The sequence below is a fragment of the Myiozetetes cayanensis genome, unplaced genomic scaffold, assembly GCF_022539395.1.
Source record: "Myiozetetes cayanensis isolate MyiCay16 unplaced genomic scaffold, myiCay2020 scf5-8, whole genome shotgun sequence".
NCBI classification, from domain to species: Eukaryota; Metazoa; Chordata; class Aves; order Passeriformes; family Tyrannidae; genus Myiozetetes; species Myiozetetes cayanensis.
In genome coordinates, this window is record NW_026087742.1 from 86,240,615 (window position 1) to 86,261,959 (window position 21,345).

General features: G+C 43.4%; 1 protein-coding gene across 4 annotated transcripts in view; it reads right to left on the bottom strand.

Moving 5' to 3' along the window:
* Positions 1-21,345, bottom strand: part of AFF3 (ALF transcription elongation factor 3) — a 320,625-nt gene that overhangs the window by 66,283 nt on the left and 232,997 nt on the right. For 3 of the 4 annotated variants that reach the window (XM_050331225.1, XM_050331226.1, XM_050331222.1), the window contains one exon: positions 6,148-6,188. In XM_050331225.1, the coding sequence (XP_050187182.1) occupies positions 6,148-6,188 (41 nt within the window). The remainder of the gene's footprint in view (positions 1-6,147; positions 6,189-21,345) is intronic. The other variant, XM_050331224.1, reaches the window with a different exon arrangement.

A 21,345-nucleotide genomic window follows, 5' to 3' on the forward strand; every position in this document is an offset into this window, starting at 1 on the left:
CATAAAAATGTAGAAATTTCCCAGCTGCAAACTGATTTTTCAAAGACAATTACCTGCATAATTTAACTGGATGGCCACATATGCCTTCCAGGTTTCATATTGTTAATGTTTGTTTTCTCTTGGATTGTTACTGTTTCTCCTACTCTTACACTTTTTATTTTTTGCCTCAGATACATTAAAAAAACACTCTTGTCCTATGTGATTTATTCCCAAGAAATTAAATTACATTTTTATAAGCCTGTGTTACCACAAATGATAGCTGAAGATCTGCAGAAAAAATTAATTCCTGATCTGTTGCTGTGAAGCATCCTCGCTAGCACTGTACTGACTCCGTCTTTCAAAACCAGATGGAAGCAGTCCAACAGTATGATTAACTTCTTAGTCCCTGCAATTTCCTATTGCTCTACTTGCCCTAGATTTCAGGATTGACCTCTTGCTTCACTGCAAAATGCACAGTTGCTCAGTTTGATAAATCACATGAATACTTTTTTGATCACAGTTATCTACTATTTACTGCATACCCACTGAGGTTAATCATATGCTGAGGCACTTCATATTCTGCACACATATACACTCTTCTTCCCAATAGCACTTTGCATATTCTTCATGCTGCCAGCCAGCAATGGGACCTGTTTTCTCCTTACTGATATATGAAAGACCACAGACCTACACCTTGCCTCTTTTCCCTTTCACATTCATTCTGTAATTATTCACACACTAATTCTTAAAAGACAAAGGAAGAAAAAAAAAACCCCAAAAACATGAGAAATTACTAGTCAGACCTTTCTTCTAGTAGATAGATATTTTTCAAAATACAAACATTTTTGGAAATTAGATTGTCTCCCCTCAGATATCTTTGGGGAGCCATTGAGAACACATGAGGTTACCCACAGGGTATTGGGAGGTGTTTGCCTGTCATGATAGCAAAACACCGTCACTTCCTTGAATAAAAAATACATCTTTTCTTCTTCTTTCTTTAAACCTCAAAGGCATTTCAGTATTTAGTAGGGCTCAAAATTGCTACAGTTCCCTGGGACAGCTCTGCTTCACCTTCTCGCGCAGCAATACATCCAAATCACATCTGCGGTGCTACGGTAGAATAATTCTGAGTAAACACCAGCAACAGCCAAGGTATGGGAAACCATCCAACAGCTAACAGGCAAGTGCTATAGGTCTTGCTTACAAATTAAATAAAGGGGAATGGAGTCCCAGTTTTACAGAGATACCTATTCCTTTTCACTCCAAGCTGTCTACACAGCCTTTTCTTCTAAAGCCCCTTTTCACTATTCACCACATTCTCCAATACTGGAAATAGTATCCTATATACAATGTATGTCATTACTCTTCCACCTTCAAGTTCTGTAACTATCATGACTGTGAAACTCTAGACCATACCAAGTAGCAGCCACCCTTTGCTACCCTATTCTGTGTGAGATGGCTGCATCTGTGAGACATCAGCATTTCCAACATACCTCACATAAGGCATAAATGATAAATACACATATTCCCTGTCACAGGTAGTCTCTTTTTTCCTCTCAGAGATAATCCAGAAAATTTAAGCAATATGCTAATGCTGTGAGAGCTGCATGTCTACTTCTGTGGCACTGAGCACTGTGCATGTATGCTCTTTTCCAGCCAAGCTTTTTGACTCCTGTGGAGACCGTGATCTTAGTTCTGCCATTGTGTGCTGGGACCCAGATCAGCTGTCCCAAGCCAAGGCTTCTCCTCAGCTGTCACTGGTGGCACAGATTTGTCACATGAAGCCTTTCTGGCCAGCCAGCTAGCTGAGTCTCTTGCTGATAAGCTCACCACACGGCTTCTCATGTGGAGAACTTTCATGATGTAAAAGACTATGTTATCAAACCGCCAGTCCAACATAAACGTTAGGTATGTGAGTGACATGAAGCACATGAGTCTTTTTGCTAGCTGGACTATTTACTTACTTTAGGGTATCACAAGTTTAACTGCTTCACATAATTGCAGCTCAAGCAGATACTTGAGAACAAGAAAACTTTGGCACCGTCCACCAAAAGTTTTAAGGCTGCTTGGACAGCTGCCTTCCCTGCCTTAAGTGATCTATTAAAAGTCTAAATTGCCTCTTTTTGTTGCCTTAATACTTTACAGGCAGTCCCTCCCCAGGCCTCCTAACCCAAATAGTGTATCTCAATGTGGCTTTGTCTAAAGAAGAGCCATGCTACACATCCCGCTGGACTAATCACCAAGCCTGTGGCTGCTTACAATATCAGGGGAAGGGACTGGATTGTCCCAGGTCAACCTTTTCTATTTTGCTTGCAGCTGAGTGCTAAATGGATGCACTCACCCATAAGAGGCGATGCAGCAGCACCTCTGCTTGCAAATGCCTCACCCCACAGATGTGAGCCTCCCTTGCTTCTCAGCTCCCCAAACCCTTCACCTCTCCAGTAGACAAGGGGGCAAACTTGTTAGCTTTTCAGGATCTTGAGTGCTAGTGGACAGTCTCATTAGGATAAACCAGCTCATGGCTGGCACGACCTGCATTTTGGTGTCCTAACCGTGATCAGACGTGGATGGATGAGGCCTGGTTACATGGAAATGCAAAGCACTATCCTTTCTGCCTAGACTGTAACTCAGACAGGCTGTATAATTCACCAGCCATCATGAACAGGGCTTGTCTACACTGCCAAATGGATGTGCTGAGACGCCTTCTTCTGTCACAACACAAGTAAATCTAAAAGGTTTCATAGCTTGTACTTGAGAGTTCAGGTCTGGACAACACATATATATGAATCAGGTGCTGACTGTAAGCTAGTGAGTTGGGTTCTTTACAGGGCTTATCAGCTGTGAAGGACAGGCCTGCCAGCACAGCCTTGTGGCTGCTGGGATGAGCAGGTTCATACCTTACATGCCTGTGCTGACATCTGTAGGGGCAGAGCTATTGGGGTCTGCCTGCATCCTCCAGTGCAAGTACACAGAGAGGAGAACAGACCGTGCCTCGGAAGCAAGCACATCTCCAAGTACCACCCAAGCACCACCCAAGCAGCGCAGTGGAGGACCTATCTTTGCCTTGTAAATTCAGTGGTGGTACAACACTTTCCTATAAGCATTCAAAAGTCTTCAGCAGACCAATTTGGCCTACACTCCAGCAGAGAAATAAAAGCAGCCAGGGGAATAAAAATGCCTTAGGACCACTGTAAATCTTTACTTCATGGAAAATCTTATCTTGCACATGAATATGAGCTGTGAGTAAATTTAATGTGTGGATTAAGTACTGTGCGGTCTCCCTCATGGTGGGCTTTTCAGCCTAAAAAGAACAAAAGAATAATAATGAGTGTTATGTTTGAGTATGATTGCAAACAGCTGTAATTTACAGCTGGACATTCTCCATTGCAAATGTATCCAGCAAGCAAGTGGCTCTGGGTTAGTGGAACAGACAGCAAAAAAATTAGCTTTTAAGTTCAGCCTTCGGGTCAGAGTTCTGGAACCATGGGAGTCAATAATAAAATCTATTTAGCTCAGTGGGATTAAGCAGGTTTAAGACCTGGCTTAACCACAGTGCTTACTGTTAAATAACAACAGAACACACTGAATATTTTAGTTACAGGCATTTTTCTTCATTTGAAAGCCATTCAGGCAGTGGGTATGAGAGTCAGACGACTGAAAATATGCCAGCACTATACCATTAAGGTATATGAATTAAGTTCTTGCTCTTCTCTGTCCCAGAAACTGAGTAATCTGTAGAGTTAGACCCCTTTACTGGAGAGCACAATAAAATTAAAACCAAGCTGTGTTGTATAAACACCGAAGGCTTTTCATGAAGTGAATGAAAAGCTAATGGGGCCAGTGCATCTTTCCTGACAAAATAGTCGGTGCATGTGCAGAGCAACCTGTCTTCTGGAAACAGAAAAGCTGTTTCAGTCAAGCTTCTGGGTCACTAATCTTTGTGTTTGCACATAAATCTGCTGGGGGTTACTGTGTCATTCTGAAAACAAGACTGAGTGTGATACACTACAGAAATCAATGGCTACAAGTTTAAAAACTCCTTTTGTTTGTTTGTGGTTTTTTTTTCCCCTCTCCTCTTTTAGTTTAGCTGTTACCTCTTTAATAGAACCTGAAAGCAGGAACTGCAACAGGAACTGCTGGAGGATATTTTTTTCTTTTTTTATATAGTGGGCAAAATTACTGAAAGCTTTACATAATCTGCCGTCTCCCTTGGCACTGGGAAGTGTTGGTGTATGACTGGGAGCTCTCAGTTGCTACTAGGACACAACTAATGAGCAGCAGTATCACAGGCATCCTCCCTTTAGCCAAAAAGAGACAGAAACTGCTGTCACAGTGTGGGATTTTGGCTCCCTGGCCTCACTTTTGCTTGCTGCAGTGAGGTTAGGGGTGGCAGTGAGGCAACCCCCAGGGTGCACCCCTAGCCTTCCCAGCACCCCCTCCAGAAGCCGGGGGAGAAGGGTACTCCAGCACTGAATTCTGGCAGAGCAGGTGAGCAAGTTGTAATCCCTGGGCATGCTTCTAGGGGCAGACAGTATTTATCTGATGATAAATACTAAATCTGAGGTGTGATGGTTAACACTTTTGCCCTGTGGATGAGGGCAGTCTGTGTCCAGCCCCTTCACCACCTTTGATGAGGGAGGGACCATCTATCCATCACCATCACTTTTATTCCTAGGGGAGACAGAAAGTGAACTGCAGGGTTTGGGTCTTGTTAGGTACCTCCAGGGGCACTTCTGTAGAAATGTTCCTCATTCAGCCCAGGGGAAGGATGCTGAGAAAAAAATCCCCATGTTTCCTCTGCTCATGGTATTGTCCCCACCAAGAACAAAATCTGCTTTGCTTTAGGGGTGAGTTTGCCCACCTCCGGGGAGAGGGGCATAATGCTGACTCCAACTCCTCTTTGTTTTGCATTCATTCCAGTTACAGCAAATACTTCTCTGCTCTACAACCATGCCAGCAATTTCACCCGAATCCCATACATTTCACTGGGGAATATTTTTTTTCCTTAAACGGGGGGCAAAAAATTCTAAACAAAACCGTGTTTGTAAACTTGGGAAGGGAAGGTCGATAATTTTGGCGGTCTTAGCCTCTGAGCAGAGAGAAATGTTATTCATCCATGCACAACATATAATTCAGCCTAAGTGACAGGCTCTGCTCTGGAGAAATCCTGGCCTGAGCTGGCTTCCAGAGTCAATTACCGCTTATTCCCAGGGAGGCGGGGGGCTGGGGGCCAGACGGAGCAGAGGGGGCTGCCAACAAGGCATGGGGAAATTTACTCTGTGTCAGCCTGCATGACACAGTACCTCATTTGTGGAAAAATGTAAATCTGCTAGTTCTTTTTCACAGGCACTAAAATGTACAGTCTCTCCTCCCCCTTCCCTCCCCCCTTTCCCAAAACTGGAAAAGAAATCAGGACCGTCTTAGAAAACTACCTTATATTTCAATCAATCCTCTTTCATAAAAGTCATTTAAGGTAAATACCTGTGCAGACCTACAGCCCAACTATAACATTTACTATGGCCCAAATCCTGAATTCCTCACTTGGACAAGTTTACCATTGAAGTTAATGGATTTTTGCTTGAAAAAGAGCTGAGTAAAACCTGAACACTGTCTAAGGATTAGATCCCCTGCTTATCTGCCTGGAGCACTGCTGCGGTTCCAGAAGAAGTGAAAAAATTAATTAAATTCCTCCAAAATACCAATCCCTTAAAACTTAAGGGCTAAAAAAGGGCATTGTTTTTGTTCATAAAACATACAATCTCATCAAAAGAAGTGTAATTCCCAGGGAAAGGATTTGGAAAAAGTCAAAAGAAGAACATCTCGGAATAAATGAAGTACTTATTGCTGAAAAATGAGCTCAGATATATCTCAGCAAACTCTAAAGCTCAGAATTTACTGCATCATTCATGCCTTCTCCAGTAAGTTTCTTATCTCTCGTTTGGTATCACAACAAGGGATTCTGCATACTCTGTATGAAATACAACAAGACCGTGATTTTTGCAGTAATAAACTCTACACATGCATGACAAATCCAAGCATGCAAAATGTTTAACATCCCAGTTCACAGATACTTTGGGGACAAAATCCGATTATGAGTTATATGCCACAATAAATAGGGCTCAACGTTTCATAAAGCAATTTATAGTTCATAAAAATGACAAAATGTACCTGTCAGATAGAACGCGGAGAGCAGATCTCTGTGCTGCCTGCTGGAAGAAAGGGCAGAGATGTTTATTTTATATTCTGACTTGAAAATTACGAGCACAATCAACACTTTAAAAAATGCGTTACACACATTTTTGTCATGTGTCCAAAATGTTAAAGTACAAGCAAAGTAGCAGAGAGTCTATAGTCAAATGGGCATTCCAGCCTAGTAAATGTAAGAACACTTTGTTTAAAATGCCAAAACCCAGAAGATTGTCAAAGCACCGCATGGTATTTGAGGTCTGAACTACACATTTACACAGTTTTTTCTGCGGGTCCCTGAAAACTCGCCAGGGCTCGGTTCTCTGCTTTCCCCTCTCCCCGCTTCCGCACTCCCACTCCCTCTCCTTTACCATTAGTCTCCTCCCATTCTTCCACAGAAACAAACATCACATATTTGGTTCCTTTTGCGATGAATTATAAATTTTGCAAAGCTTGCCAGAGCTGCTGCAGACTTTTCATGAGTGCTGCCATGTTAATCTGCTGGCAGCGTTTGCCTACACAGTACAGGATTGACCTGTTGCTGGTTTGCTCTTCAGTTTTTGCCTAGTACAACTCTTTGGATGGGGTGGGGAAGCATGATGCTTTTTTTGTGTTAACCAGTAGGTCTGGGAATAGAAATTGTAGCCTCTCAAGTTTAACAGGACTCCCAAGCCTATCCCTGAGCTAGTTTGCCTCTTTATTATTATTATTCTTTCCCCTCACTTCAAGTGGTGTGATTCATGGCTTCGGCACAGTAACCAGCTGCTAAGCAAAGATGAAATCCATAACATTTTGAAAATCTGCCTTAAAGCCTCCCTTCTAGTTGGAGCTGTCCAGAGTGTCCTCTTCCCAGCTGTACTTGTCCAGTCTGTGCCTCACATGGCACAGAAGGGACACAGAGCTAAGCAGTATGGAGACTCAAGGGGTGGGGAATGAAACGTCGATTTTCTCATTGCAGTTACCAGTAAATACATTTTGAAACTGTTCTTCTTGTCTTTTCAGGCTGCTGGGGGCTGCATCCTTATTCCCAATAAAGGTAGATGGCTTACAGTCATCCTGCTCAGCACTAGAGAGCATGGAGGGTTTTTCTTTAGTGTTGACTTTTTTCAGTGGGCAGAGAACGTGTGGAAAGGGCTTGGAAGGTCCTGTGAGCTCAGTGGGAGTGTGCCCATGGCATGAACACATTGTTTTTAGTGTTAGGAAAATAATGCAGTGACTCTTGTATTTTTCACTGTTTCCAGTAGGCATACTATTTGCATGCTCTTTAGATACACCACCATCCATGCCATCCAGGTCATAGAATCATAGAATCATAGAATAGATTGGGTTGGAAAAGACCTCCAAGATCATCAAGTCCAACCCCTGATCCAACTCTAATTACTATATCATGGCACTAAGGGCCATGTCCAATCTCTTTTTAAAAACTTCCAGGGATGGTGAATCCACCACCTCTCTGGGCAGGCCGTTCCAATGCCTGATCACCCTCTCTGTAAAGAATTTCTTCCTAACATCTAACCTAAACTTCCCCTGGCAGAGCTTGAGTCCATGTCCCCTTGTCCTGTTGTTGGTTGCCTGGGAGAAGAGACCAACCCCCACCTGGCTATAACTTCCCTTCAGGTAGTTGAAGAGAGTGATGAGGTCACCTCTAAGCCTTCTCTTCTCTAGACTAAACAATCCCAGCTCCCTCAGCCTCTCCTCATAGGACTTGTGCTCAAGTCCCTTCACCAGCCTGGTTGCTCTTCTCTGGACCCGCTCCAGCACCTCAATATCCTTCCTGAACTGAGGGGCCCAGAGCTGAACACAATACTCAAGGTGCGGCCTCACCAACGCAGAGTACAGGGGAAGGATCACTTCCCTGCTCCTACTGGCCACACTGTTCTTGATGCAGGCCAGGATGCCATTGGCCTTCTTGGCCACCTGGGCACACTGCTGGCTCATGTTCAGCCTCCTGTCAATCAGCACCCCCAGGTCCCTTTCCACCTGGCTGCTCTCCAGCCACTCTGTCCCCAGCCTGTAGCGCTGCAGGGGTTGTTGTGGCCAAAGTGCAGGACCCGGCACTTGGCCTTGTTGAACTTCATCCCATTGGAGTCAGCCCATCTCTCCAGTCTATCCAGGTCCCTCTGCAGAGCCCTCCTGCCTTCTGGTAGGTTGACACTCCCTCCCAACTTGGTGTCATCAGCAAATTTGCTGATGATGGACTCAATCCCCTCATCTAGGTCATCGATAAAGATGTTAAACAGGACTGGGCCCAGCACTGATCCCTGGGGGACACCACTGGTGACCGGCCGCCAGCTGGATGCAGCCCCGTTCACCAGCACTCTTTGGGCCCGGCCCTCCAGCCAGTTCCTAACCCAGCACAGAGTGCCCCTGTCCAAGCCATGGGCTGCCAGCTTTTCCAGGAGTATATTATGGGAGACAGTGTCAAAGGCTTTGCTGAAGTCCAGATAGACCACATCCACAGCCTTCCCCTCGTCCACCAGGTGAGTCACCTGATCGTAAAAGGAGATCAGGTTGGTCAAGCAGGATCTGCCTCTCCTAAACCCGTGCTGGCTGGGTCTGATCCCTTGTCCATCTTGTAGGTGCTGTGTGATTGCACACAGGATGATCTGTTCCATAACTCTGCCAGGCACCGAGGTCAGGCTGACAGGCCTGTAGTTACCAGGGTCAGCCTTGCAGCCTTTTTATGGATTGGGGTGATATTTGCCAACTTCCAATCATGTGGGACCTCCCCAGTGAGCCAGGACTGTTGGAAGATAATGGAGAGCGGCTTGGCAAGCTCTTCTGCCAGCTCCCTCATTACCCTAGGATGGATCCCATCTGGTCCCATAGACTTGTGAGGATCCAGGTGGCTCAGTAAGTCACTAACTATTTCCTCCTGGAATACAGGGGGCTATTTGGTTTCCTCTCTCTGTCTACCAGCTCCAGAGGCCAGTTGCCTTGAGGGCCACCTGTCTTACTGGTAAAAACTGAGGCAAAGTAGGTGTTAAGTACCTCAGCCTTCTCCTCATCTCTATTAACTATGTTTCCCTCCGAGTCCATCAAAGAATGGAGGTTTTCTTTGCCCCTCCTTTTGTTATTAATGTATTTATAGAAGGACTTTTTGTTATCCCTAACAGAAGTGGCCAATTTAACTTCAAATTGCGCTTTTGTATCCCTGATTTTCTTTCTGCATGATCTAGCTGTCTTCCTGAATTCTTCGTAAGTAGCCAGCCCTCTCTTCCATAGTCGATAAACTCTCTTTTTATCCCTGATTTCCTTCAGAATCTCCCTGTTTAACCAGGCTGGTTGTCTTTCCCACCGGCTTGCCTTTCGGCACACCGGTATGGCCTGTTCCTGTGCACTCAAAACTTCCTGTTTGAAGCACATCCATCCCTCCTGGACTCCCTTGTTTTCAAGGGTTGTTTCCCAGGGTATGCTCCGGACTAGACTTCTGAATAGGTCAAAATCTGCCCTCCGAAAGTCCAGCGTAGAGGTTTTATTGTTGTTTCTCCTTGAATCTCTGAGTATTGAAAATTCTATTATTTCATGATCACTATTTCCTAGGCGGCCTTCAACCACTATATCTCCCACCAGCTCCTCTCTGTTTGTAAACAGCAGGTCACTGAGTATGGGGCAGTCTTTAAAGAGAGTTGCCATTCTCCAGTCCAGTGGGGTGGCATCCTTTTTCCTATCTCCTCCCCAAGGGCCTCATTAGGACAATTTCATCCCCCTGCTTGCACACAAGCACAGGAGAGACCCAAATCTTAGGGTTAAGAATGACTTATGGCTTAATCTCTTCTTTAACACCCTGGGCCAACACAAGTTCCTCTCCTCCCACTAGCCTAATCACTCTCACTAGCAGGAATCTATGTGCATTTTGAGTTTCAAGTTGTGCAGCTCTGCTGCTGAGGCTTGTGCTATGTTACACTTTTGCCTGCAAAACTCAGGAGCCTCATCGCACTATCAGAGCCCTTTTCCACGGCCAAGTTGTGCAGACACCATTCAGGTCACCTCTCCTTCTCCTCTTCCACCAGCAGCCAGGGCTAGTCTTTCCCTCACAGGCAGCCACTACGTGGCAGTGCTGTTTAAGCCACTTATCATGTTTCCCACTCTTGGCTCAGGCCACCACAGGTGCTCATGTGGTTGTACAATAGAATAGGTTGGAAAACTGATTCAGCCAAAAAAGAATAGTTTTCTTTAATACCTCTAGCCCCCCTAATTTCCCCCCTGATATTTGTAACCTCGATCCCTTTTCTGAGCTGCTTCCCCAGGGAGAGGATGCCACATCACAGGGTGCAGTGTGAGAATGGGAATGGGATCATGGGGGAAGTGCAGCAGAGACCTTTGCTGCTGACATATGGTCATGTCCATCAGCAGGGTCGCTTTCACCTGACATCAATTCTACTTCTGTCTGGAGCTGCAGAGCACGCAGCTCTGCAAGGAGCAAGGCACATGGTGGCTGTGATAGCCTGAAGATACTGAAGGAGAGAGTTTGTCCTGCAGCCACAGGCCTCATGGACATAGCAGAGACCTCCAGAAAGCAAAAATGAACTAAAAACCCCTAACATGGGATGAAGGGTTCATATCTCTGTTCGATCTCCCTAAAATCCCTAATTTTGAGAGGGATACTTTCTCTTCAAGGCTTGAGAAAAGCTGCCCTCCAGAGGGAAGAGGAGAAGACTCTTGCCTTGACCCAGTTGGTGTGCTAACTGAGCCAGGACACATGGTGTGGGACTGCAGCCTCGAGTGCCAATCTTCAGTTTCCAGCTTGGTGCATCCAGTTGCTGACAGCTTTGAAAAGATTATTCCCTTCTGGGCAAGAAAGTGAGTTCAGATGACAGGCAGGGCAGCAGAGAAAAGTGTAGAAATGCTTTTCAGTGAGATCATTCTACTTTTTCAATTACCCTCTCATTTTAAGTCCTTTAATAAACATCCTTCTTCACCAAGATGCAATGCAGATTGCATGGGGTACCTCAGTCTTTGCCTGGTGGTCACACATTCTCTAAATGAGACTATTGATTTCCTTCTTACAGTCAAAATACAGCCGTGTTTGATTGCATATTTGTGTGACCCCCCGAGTTGGTAATGGCCCCATTTCTAAATGATGGGGGAATAAGATCCAGTCACAAGTTTATTCTTCCTCCCTGGAGAAACAGATCTATTGCCTGCAATGAAAGGCAGTTAGCAACTATCCAGCAATTTTAATTCTAGCCTATATTGCTTCCCTCTCCTGAAGAAAGTGAGCTGTTGTAATTAAAGGTAGTTAGCAGTTCCCTAGCAAGTATAAATACTTGCAGCCACTAATTACAGTCTGCTCTCCTGTTCCCCTGCCACAAGACTAGGCTGCTCAACTTAGGGGGAAATATGTGCCCTCACTTGTTGCTAACAGGTTTTTTGTGACCCCATTCAAACTCATTCTTGAATCCCCATGGAGGGTCATGACCCATAGTTTGAGAAACTCATGACTTTAGAAACAGCTTTTTGTGATTTATTATGTTTATAATATGCTGATATTATCTATCTAACAATGTAAGCTAAAGGGTGGTACTTAGTATCATATACTGCCTGCCTATTTTTTAATAGCTAGATTTTGATTGTGCTATTTAATTTGCATTTTATTTTACATCGTTAACAACTTTACTGAGGCCAACTCATCATCCATCAAGAAAGATGAGAATATGCTCTACAGTCTTTATTATTCCTGGAAGTAAGTGACTATGCTCATTACAGAAATCAGGGATAAGAAATAATGCTGAAGTTCAATATTGGTGATAGAATTTAAATATCTCCAAGACTTATCCCTGAAAAGTGCTTTATGGGAAGCTTAATATTCTCTTGATAAGTGACTGAGTTGTTTACCAGCGATGAACACAATCCTGAATTTTCAGTTCTTGGAATCACTGGGGTTACTGATGGAGGAAGGGTCTCCTCAATATGAAAATGGATATTGGAGGCCAACTCACCACATAATAACTTTAATTCTGAGTAGGAAGCAGGGAAGGGAAAAAAATAACCACTCATGTGACTCAGGTATTTGGACTAGAGAAACCAGCCACAGTAAATGAGATGCATTATGCTATTTCACTACATCAAGAGTTGCAAATTACAGGATACTGGCTGGTTAGACTTCTCTGACCCCCACCCAAGTTGGTTTAAATACATTAAGGGCAGAGTTTCATTGATCTGCCTATAGTCCATTAATCATTCACTATAGATTCTAGCTGTACCCCAAGACTATTGGGAAAAAACAAGTTTCTAGATTGCAGTAATCATGGTCGGCTTCTCAACCTCCAGAGGTTTCATCTCCTTTCTCCATTCCTTACTGCAGTGAGCCAGAGCTTGGGAACATATTCAGGTTTCAGTGTGTGTTAAATGAGCTACCAAAATTAGCTTGAAGTGTCACAAGTTGCAATCTGTTGTTGAAGGGAAATCAGAGAGGAAATTGAATACTTTTATTGTAATTGGGACTGAGCAGTGAGCTAGCTCATTGTAATTGGGACTGAGCAGTGAGCAGAACGGGCTGAATACAGCTACTGAGATGGAGATAGATACAGAAGTGTTAAGAGTGGTCCCCAGAAACCCTTTTTTTAATTTTTATTTTTTTTTTATTTGTTATAAAAGAATTGTTTTATAAACTGCTGGGCTCACAGGCATTTTTGTATAAGAAACAAATGAGACAACTATTGAAGTATGTTCTGCTGGACTTGGAAGACTGTCTTGGAGGCACTGCAGGCTGACTGTGGATGCATTTTCCTATACCTCACCCACGGCAGCTTTGGCAAATAAAAGCCAATAAATTCACTGTTGGCAGGTTCAGAGATTTTGCTTTCCATTTCGCCTGTCCTGTGGATTAACTGCTGTTATCATGGGAGAGCCCAGCTACTGCGGTTGTATGGAGTTACACGAGCTATACCAGAGACTTCAGTGAGATGGCAAAGGGTACACGTGGTGAGAATTTGAACCATTTCTTTGGTGACAGTGTAGCAATATGTGCTGCCTGTTCATGAGTAAATTGCACTGCTTCCGTAGGATTTTGTTTTCTTCCTTGGGTGGTAGGTGCTCCTCTGGAACTGTGCAGTGAACCATTTATGCTTTAAAGTCATATCATCAACCACCCAGGGTTCTGGATGTCACCCTGTCTTGGACTGCAGTTGGTGAGCTGTAGACACGCTTTTTCCAAGCCAGGGTTAAGGAAAGATGTCATTACTACATACTGCCATTTGGGAACCAGACCAGAAAGAATGCTTTTATATCTGTCTTGTTTCACGTCTCACTCTTCATGTGTCTTCCATGTTGATTCTGTTCTAATTTCCTAAGGTTTTGTTTGTTTTAGCTTAAATGCAGTTTATTCCTAAGCAGGCAAAACCAGGAAGAAAATTTTGTGAAGGGCATAGCCCCACTGCATACCATAACTCGGGCTATAGGATTCTCCAGAGCTTTTTGTCTGCTTCAGATCTGGATGCCGTTGTGGACCCAGAACAAAATTTCTGGATAATCCTCTTATGGTGAACCCACCTCAGTCCAACCACACGCACAGTTTTTCTTAACACTTCTGTGTCGAGATGTGAGGTTGGTATATAAACATCTTCTTGTGCTGAAGTTAGACCTTTGCCTCTAGAGACAGAGCTGCCTTCCAGCCTCGTAGCTCCTCTCCCTGTGTAGGTGTTTATAGACTGTGATCAAATCAGCCACTGGCCCTGCTTCAGACAAGCTCAGCTCATTGTGTGGGTATCTTTCACTCCAAGGCATGTTTTCTGAATGTGTTAAGCACCTTTCTCCCTCATCTTGTCCAGTTTTCGGTGTTCTCCTTGAAGAGTGCAGAGCTGCACAGCGTTGCAATGATGCTTTCTCTCATCAGGGCTGAAAATAGGTTAATGAAAACCTCTTGCACCTTCAGACTTGCCCTGTTTAAATGCCCATGAGTATCTTGTGGACACAAGAAGTTGCCTGAGGAGCTCGGGTCAGGCAATTTATTGTAAGTGATTCCTAACGTGCCCTCTCTCACTGCATTATTCTGTACTACTCACTGTTCCTAGGGGCTTTGTTTAAGGATTGCTTTCCAGTGTGGATTTCTGGGGGATTTAAAATCACTTGTAAACTGCACCCTCAGTGTTTCTCTGTAAATTTGCAATATAAATGTATGAATGTGATTTTCACTGTCTGGTTCATATTTTCTTAAGATTTACAGGCTGTAAGATTTAAAAGGGTCTCCCTTCCTTCCAGTTTTGGAGTTGGTTATCATCAGAGCCACATCTTTTAAGAAACTGTAAAACTCGTTCTGGATTTCATGATTTCTCTGGGCCTTTCAACACCTCAGTATTCATTTTTCACCCTAGAGTTTTATTATTATATTTTTGGCATACATTGTTCTTTCTCCTCTGCTTTGCTCATTAATCCTTATTAATCTTCAGTGGCAACACAGTCTAGTGACTTGAACATGGCACCTGGGAGTGAAAGACCCAAGCACTAATCCTGACTTTGCAGCTGACTTGCCATGTGGCTTCAAACAAGCTGCATCTCGCTCTCAGTCTCCCTTGTCAGTTCTACAGAGATAATAATTCTTGCTTAGCTCTACCTAAATACCTCTCAGGGGCATTGTATTAAGCAGTTAATACTTGTTAAGTGATTTGGATCTCCAAGTTGATGTATAATCAGCATGGGTATTAACCATACAGAGAATTTTACAGATCTGTAAACGTTGAGTCTTCTGTCCTGCATCTGTTCAGATTTTTCCTGCAGTCTGGCCACAACAACCATGCAGGGTTTCAATGCAGATGAGTTAACTTTAATCTTTTTCAGTGGAGATGAGCAGAAGAAAAATCCTCGGTATTTTACATTAATAAAATGGCTAATTTCCAGTGCCACTGGAGGAAGCTCTCAGTCATTGCAAACAAAGCAGCAGTTACCTTGGAATACCTCCTCTGTCTTCACAGAAGGAGCCTCCTTAACCAGGGAAAAGTAACTTGGTTAAAGTGCTGCTTGCATTTAGGATATCGCAGACAAAAATTGTCAGTGTTGTGCCACAGGCTTTACAAGATTTATTGGGAAGTCTGAAAGCTCAGAAATTAAAGCAGGTTTTTGTTTGTTGGTTTGGTTTGTTTTTTTTTTCCCCAAAAGCCCATATATGTGAAAATGGGGGAAATACAAGCCTAAATTCCCCAAATAGTGATAACTCTTCCCAGGGATGTGCTATGTCAACCAACTAAGATGTATTTGCGACTACCCAAGTATCTGCTTGGATTGTGCTAGGAAATAAAAAAGAAGACAGGGGATAGCATCCTAGGTTGATTGAAATCAGTGGCTAAACTCTCAATGACCTCTGAGGAGACAGATTTCATCCTAGGTGCAGGAGAAATTGTGGCAATGGTTCCTTAGCCTCTTTTTCTTAAATGCTAGTTTTGATGGATTGACTGCTGCCTCTTTTTACTTATTTCTCATCATGTTCTAGCTACTCCCTTTATAATGTCCTTTTCCCCTGCAATTTCTTTTCTTCATTAATTTCTTTTGTTAATCCCTTTCTCCTTTTGTGTTCATTTTGTTTTCCAATGTGCTCTCAGGTGCCTTTTTCTCTGTGTGTGTTGCCATCCATCTCTGTGTGCCGCATCTCCTTCACGCAGCTCCTCACGCTGACACTACCCCAGCCCAAGCTGAATGGTCAAGGGGAGCAAAGAGAGCTTGACCTTCTGCCTTGCAGGAAGCAGCAGGCAGCTCCTACAGAGGCTGGGAATCCATGTTTGTGTGCATCCATGAACGTGTGCCCACATGTGAGAGAGATACAAACGGCGTGCATTCTGCTCTTACAGCTTTTAATAGCTGCAATATTACAAACGGTACTGATTTGTGCTCTAAATTATTTGTGACTGCTGGTTATTTAACTGTTCTCTTAAAGACATGCTGGAATGAATTTGCCTGAAGGCAAACAGGTTCTCTGTGGCCATGTTTGAGGGGCACAGGGACTGGAGGGCTCACAGCCCACGAGAGACAGGGACAAGGGAAAGACAGCCTGGATATGTGAAATCTAATCCTTTGTTACACCTCAAGTTAGCCAACAATTCTAAACTGATTGCACTGGGATATGTTCCCACCCCAGTCAAAACAGATGCTTGTACAGCAATTCCAGTTCACAAGGGGGAAAAGTTCTAACCAAAGACTTCAAGAAGATGGGGTTAAGGATGTTAGAGAGAAACTGTTAGTCTTGGGAAAAGGTGATACCACTGGAAAAGGACAAGCTTTGGAGATCTACTGGAGATCTACTGAAACTTAGCTTAGTTACAACATCCACATAAAGAGAAAAGGAAGATGCTTGTGTACTTTAAGTTTATTTTCCTGTCTGTTTTTTAGAGGTTTGCTACTGAGGAGCATGGAGATCAGAGTGCTGTGTTCAAATGTTCCCAAATTTTGGGCACGTCCAAGAGCCAAGCTGATCTCTAACCTTTTTCACTGTCATTCATGGTGGTGGCATTCAAATTTAGAGCTTGATCCTGCCTGCCAGACATTGAATCTGACTTTGTAAGATAGGCAGTGATGTGAGCCAAGTTTGGCAGGACAAGACTGAGCTCTTATTTTGTTTCATCTGACAGTTTCAGTGAGGCAATCTTGGTCTTCTTGTCATGCCTTGTGGAAGTGCAAATTTAGATGTCACAGAGATTTTAAAATAAGAGCTGGCAAACCACAAAAGAGAATTTGGCTCAGCTGGCTTAAATCTTACTCTGGATTCTAGCTAAGTTGGATACCAAAAGGATTGCTTCTTTAATACACAGGAAATAATAGAGTTACCCGAGTTAAATAAGGCTGTTACAGTGGCTATTCCTCCAGTTGAAAAACACACTCACGTTATAGTGACAGGGGGCTGAACAGAACATTTGGATTAAGTAAAAAACAACCTGAAGTGATGGCTATTCCTTTACCCAAAACTTAATTTTTCCACTTTTGCTTATCTCTGATTTGTGCGGTTTTGGTTGCAGTCAGACTCTCATGTAGCCAGACTTCATGAAGTAAGTGTTCTGTGCTCAGTGGAGTGAGAAACATCTCATCAGAAAGATCCTCCAAGTTTTTCAGGGCATTTTTTGAGAGAAAAATCATTTGCAGAAATTATGCAGGCTCTGGGCTTTTTCTTTTTTTTCCAGGACTGAACATTTTCGTCTCCTTTTTCACTCATTTTCCCTTCTGATCAAGCATCAAGTATTGCTCTGATGAAGAGCAGAATAATAGGGAGCACAACAATAAAATGACTTAATGTGGTTAAAGTATTTGGACATGGCATATGTGAATGCAATTAGTACTGCCTAAAAGTAGTTCTAATGATGAACAGGGTTATGCAGTGGTGTGCTACAATTTTTCCAATATAACTCTCCTCTCTAGACGTACCTGCCTTGATGCTCTGCTGAGCTGATCTTTGACTTCGGAAAGTGCTGTCCTAACAGAGGTCTTACAAAAAGAAAGCTTTGCTTCTTTTTCAATTTGTTTCAGAATTCATTACAGATGCCCTCACATTAGCCGGAATATTACATTTCATATGTAGAAGTACTGCTTATAAAGACTCTACTAAGAATTATTCCTTCTGGAAGAAGGTAGATGCATGACTGCTCATTTCAGGATCATTTTCATCTTTCTGTTGATTGCCAGTCCATATCCAGAAGTGAGAGGGAAGAGTCCTACATATTATTAAACAGGTTGTCTTGACATACATTCTTACTCACTTGTTTCTGGATACTACTAAGGAAATGAATCAAGATTTTATGATCTATAAAAATAAATAATTTCCTAATGCTAGGAAGGCACATGGCCACACTAACTGCCACTGACCACGTAGATGGACGTTTCTCCTGTTGCAATGACAGGACAGATGTGGCTTGTCCAAAATGTCTGTGCTGCAGACAGTCCTACCAGAAAGATGCATTTCCAGTGATGAGCCTTGGTAACCCAGAGCACATGTGATGGAAAAGAAACGTAGGCACATATGTCCCCACGGGAGCTGTGGGTGTAACTCAATTTAACATCAGTTTTTATGGCTCAGCCATGGCCAGGGTGATTATGAAGCATGGACAGGTCCCCCAGGGCCAGCAACCCACCCTGACTGTCCCTAGGCTGCCATGGGGGGCAATCCCAGGATCCCCACGACGGCACTGGCCTGGGTGGGCTGCCATCACCCTGTGGGGCTTTGTGTGGCGAGCCAGACAAGGCTGACAAGACTTTTATTTTACAGTCCTGAAGCTGTGAACTTTCTTGAAGCTGCTCTTCCCTCAAGGTCTCCTGTGAAATGACATGGCTTTCTGTTTGTCTTGGCTTGCCTGTGGAGGGGCTGGTTTTGCTCACACCACTCAGACCCTGCAGGGATAGTCTGCCCCTGTCCCTTTTGAGCAGGGCAGCTGCTTGCAGACAAATGCTGCCTGCTCTCTTCCTTCAGTGTAGGGCACAGGAGCAAAATTAAGGAACCTGAGAGGATTGATTGCTGCCTCCCTGTGCACTCTGTAGCAGGGACATTTTTAGCCCCCAAATCTACCTGCTCACAGGAGCACAGTCATACTATTCTTTTTTCTTTGAAAAGAAAAAAAAGTATTAAAGTTGTGTCTTCCCTTTTGAGATCAGCCAGGGCTGGAGTGCAGAGCCATGTCCCTGGGAGTGTGTTATGATTGCTTCTTCAACTTCTGTTTATACAATTTTACAAAATTTTGGCAGGAATCAAGAGCACATACCAGGGTGTTGGCTTTTATGAATCCCATGGGATGTGAAAGTCAGCCTGACTCGATGAACTTTGGTTACATATTCCAGACAAGCACAATGACTCTATTTATTCAGACTTGGCAGCCAGAATGCAGATTGACTCTGTGGGTAATAAATTTTCACAGCCACAAAACTTCAGCAGCAACCAACCTGATCCTGCACAGAAAAAAATGCATACAAGGAAACAGACTTGGGTTGCAAAAATATGTTAGATTATTATTCCATGTATGCGTACCAGTCAGTTAATTTATTTGGCTATTGATTGACGTGAATTGCACAAATGATGCCAGGGATCTGTTTCCCCTTAAAAGAACTACTTTCTATTACAAAACGTTCATGTTGTAAAAGGACAAGTAGGGGGGGGAAAAGAGAATTGTTCATATTACAATTGACAATCTCCTTTTAATATTTCACCCAAGACTGATTTAAGTTATCCAGTGACCTCTACGGAGAAGAGCAGGGTATATTATAATGGGGACTGTTTCATGTGCTATGCCACACTTCAAAGAACCAAAAGGCAATAACCACTACAATTCAGTACTCTGAACAATCTTAAGTACAATTTTGACACCTTCATGCTACAAAGCTTCAGATGCTTTCTGGGAGAGATGATGATGAAATTATTACTCTATGTGTTATAAATCAAAATGAATTGGCTCTTTAACTTGCAGATTTATGTTAACTACCTTGGTATCTGTTAATTGCATGCTCTTCAGATATTGATTGAGGATTAAAAAGTGTATTTTCTTCAATCTGTGTGGTGTAAAATATGCCAACAGGAAATTTTCTCTCTGCATATTAGATCCTATGATCACTGCCTGTAAAATTGAAATGATCAGTTTAAATGGATAAACTATGCTCATTAAAGAGGAAAAATACATTTATGTAATTAAAATTAAGAGACTAATATGTGTGGATAATATAATTACTGTGGGTGCACACATACTCAGCTCAAACCAAGCCTCTTTTTCTTCTCCTGGGTCTGTGAATCTCACTACCTTAATTGCTGGTACAGAGGGAAGGGCTGGGAATGCTTTGCCCACTGCAGTCTTGAAGCACTTAATCATGTCTCTGTCTTGCATTTGGCTTCCCTCATCCATGGCTCACATTCCTTGGGTCAGTAACAGCCCTCCAAATGCCAGCCTTGGGAGCACACAAACACCTTTGCATTGCTTCAGAAACTTCTTGTTTGCAGCTTGGCAATTTCAGATGTAAATGCAAAATCTCCTCCAAAGTTTTCACAGTCTTTCCCCTAAACTTCTCCATTTAGAAATCTGCAAAATGAAAAGCTTCCCAGCTCTTGTACAGCTCACCTTCAGCTCTTTGAGGAACTGGTCTACTTGAACGAGTCTGATGGCTCAAAGGTTAATGAATTACGTGAGGAATATTTGGGAATCTGTCATGTACTGTTCCTATCCATTTTTCTTTTGCTTCTTTCTTTACTGTTCCCAAGCTCAGGAGATAGGAAATTAAAGAGTCTCTGAGTTAGGAAGTAAAAGGAAACAAGTTCTCCTACTGACATTTAAACACAGATCCATGTTCCCATCTGAGCGTTTACTGGCAGAGAGGGTTGTGTTATTCTTTTTTGGGTCTATTTCCTGCTAGGTGGATGAAAACGTAGTGTTTTGTTTATCCAGCAGGCATATTTATTTAAGACTGTTCTTTAAGCAAACCTGCAGGTCTCAGCTCAGGTTCTGAAAATCATTTCATAGAGCGGGAGCCAGTCTGTGCCTCTGGGACATTTTTGTCTGTAGAGTCAAGTTAGGAAAAAAATGTGACTAGGAAAGGGAACCAAATAACTAGGTAATCTCCAAAGGTTGCTCATGCTAAGGCCCGTGATGATTAGAAGTGAGTAATGGGATCTCTCCTGCTCTTTGCTGCACGGGTGGCAAGCTCTGTCTTGGCTCTGCAGAGCTTGTTTGAGCACCGAGGTGAAAGACCCAGGCTGTATCAGCCGCATCTTAAAGCCCTGGTTTCCAAGGGGAGACCTTGCGTAGCACACATAACACTGAGCAATCCAAGCACGTGGAAGGTGTTAAGAATTGCAAGTCATGGTGCTAAACCAAGGGCACCATGTGCGCATGCCTGAACGGTGCTATTTTTCCACAATCCTTTCTTCGCCTAAACCTACTAATGTTCTTTATGCACAATAAACACTTTCACATCTCCTTTTCTGCTTGCTGTGAAGCGAACTAGAATTTCAACTCTCTGGCTCTGCCAGCTTGTTCCACTCTGATGCCCATTACTCAGGATCCCGTCTCCCTGCCTGAAGGACAAACCACCTCTCCTGGCCACCAGCTCGTCCCTCCCCTCCCACCCAGCCCCTTGCTGGAAGCACCACGGCGCATTGGTGTGCTATTGTTATTCTTCAGACATTCCCTCCATCCCTCACTTTACTTTGCCCTATGCTGTCTATGAGCTGTATTTTAAACTATCTAGACAAGCAGGAAGAGTAATTAAATGTGAAGTGTTTCAGGA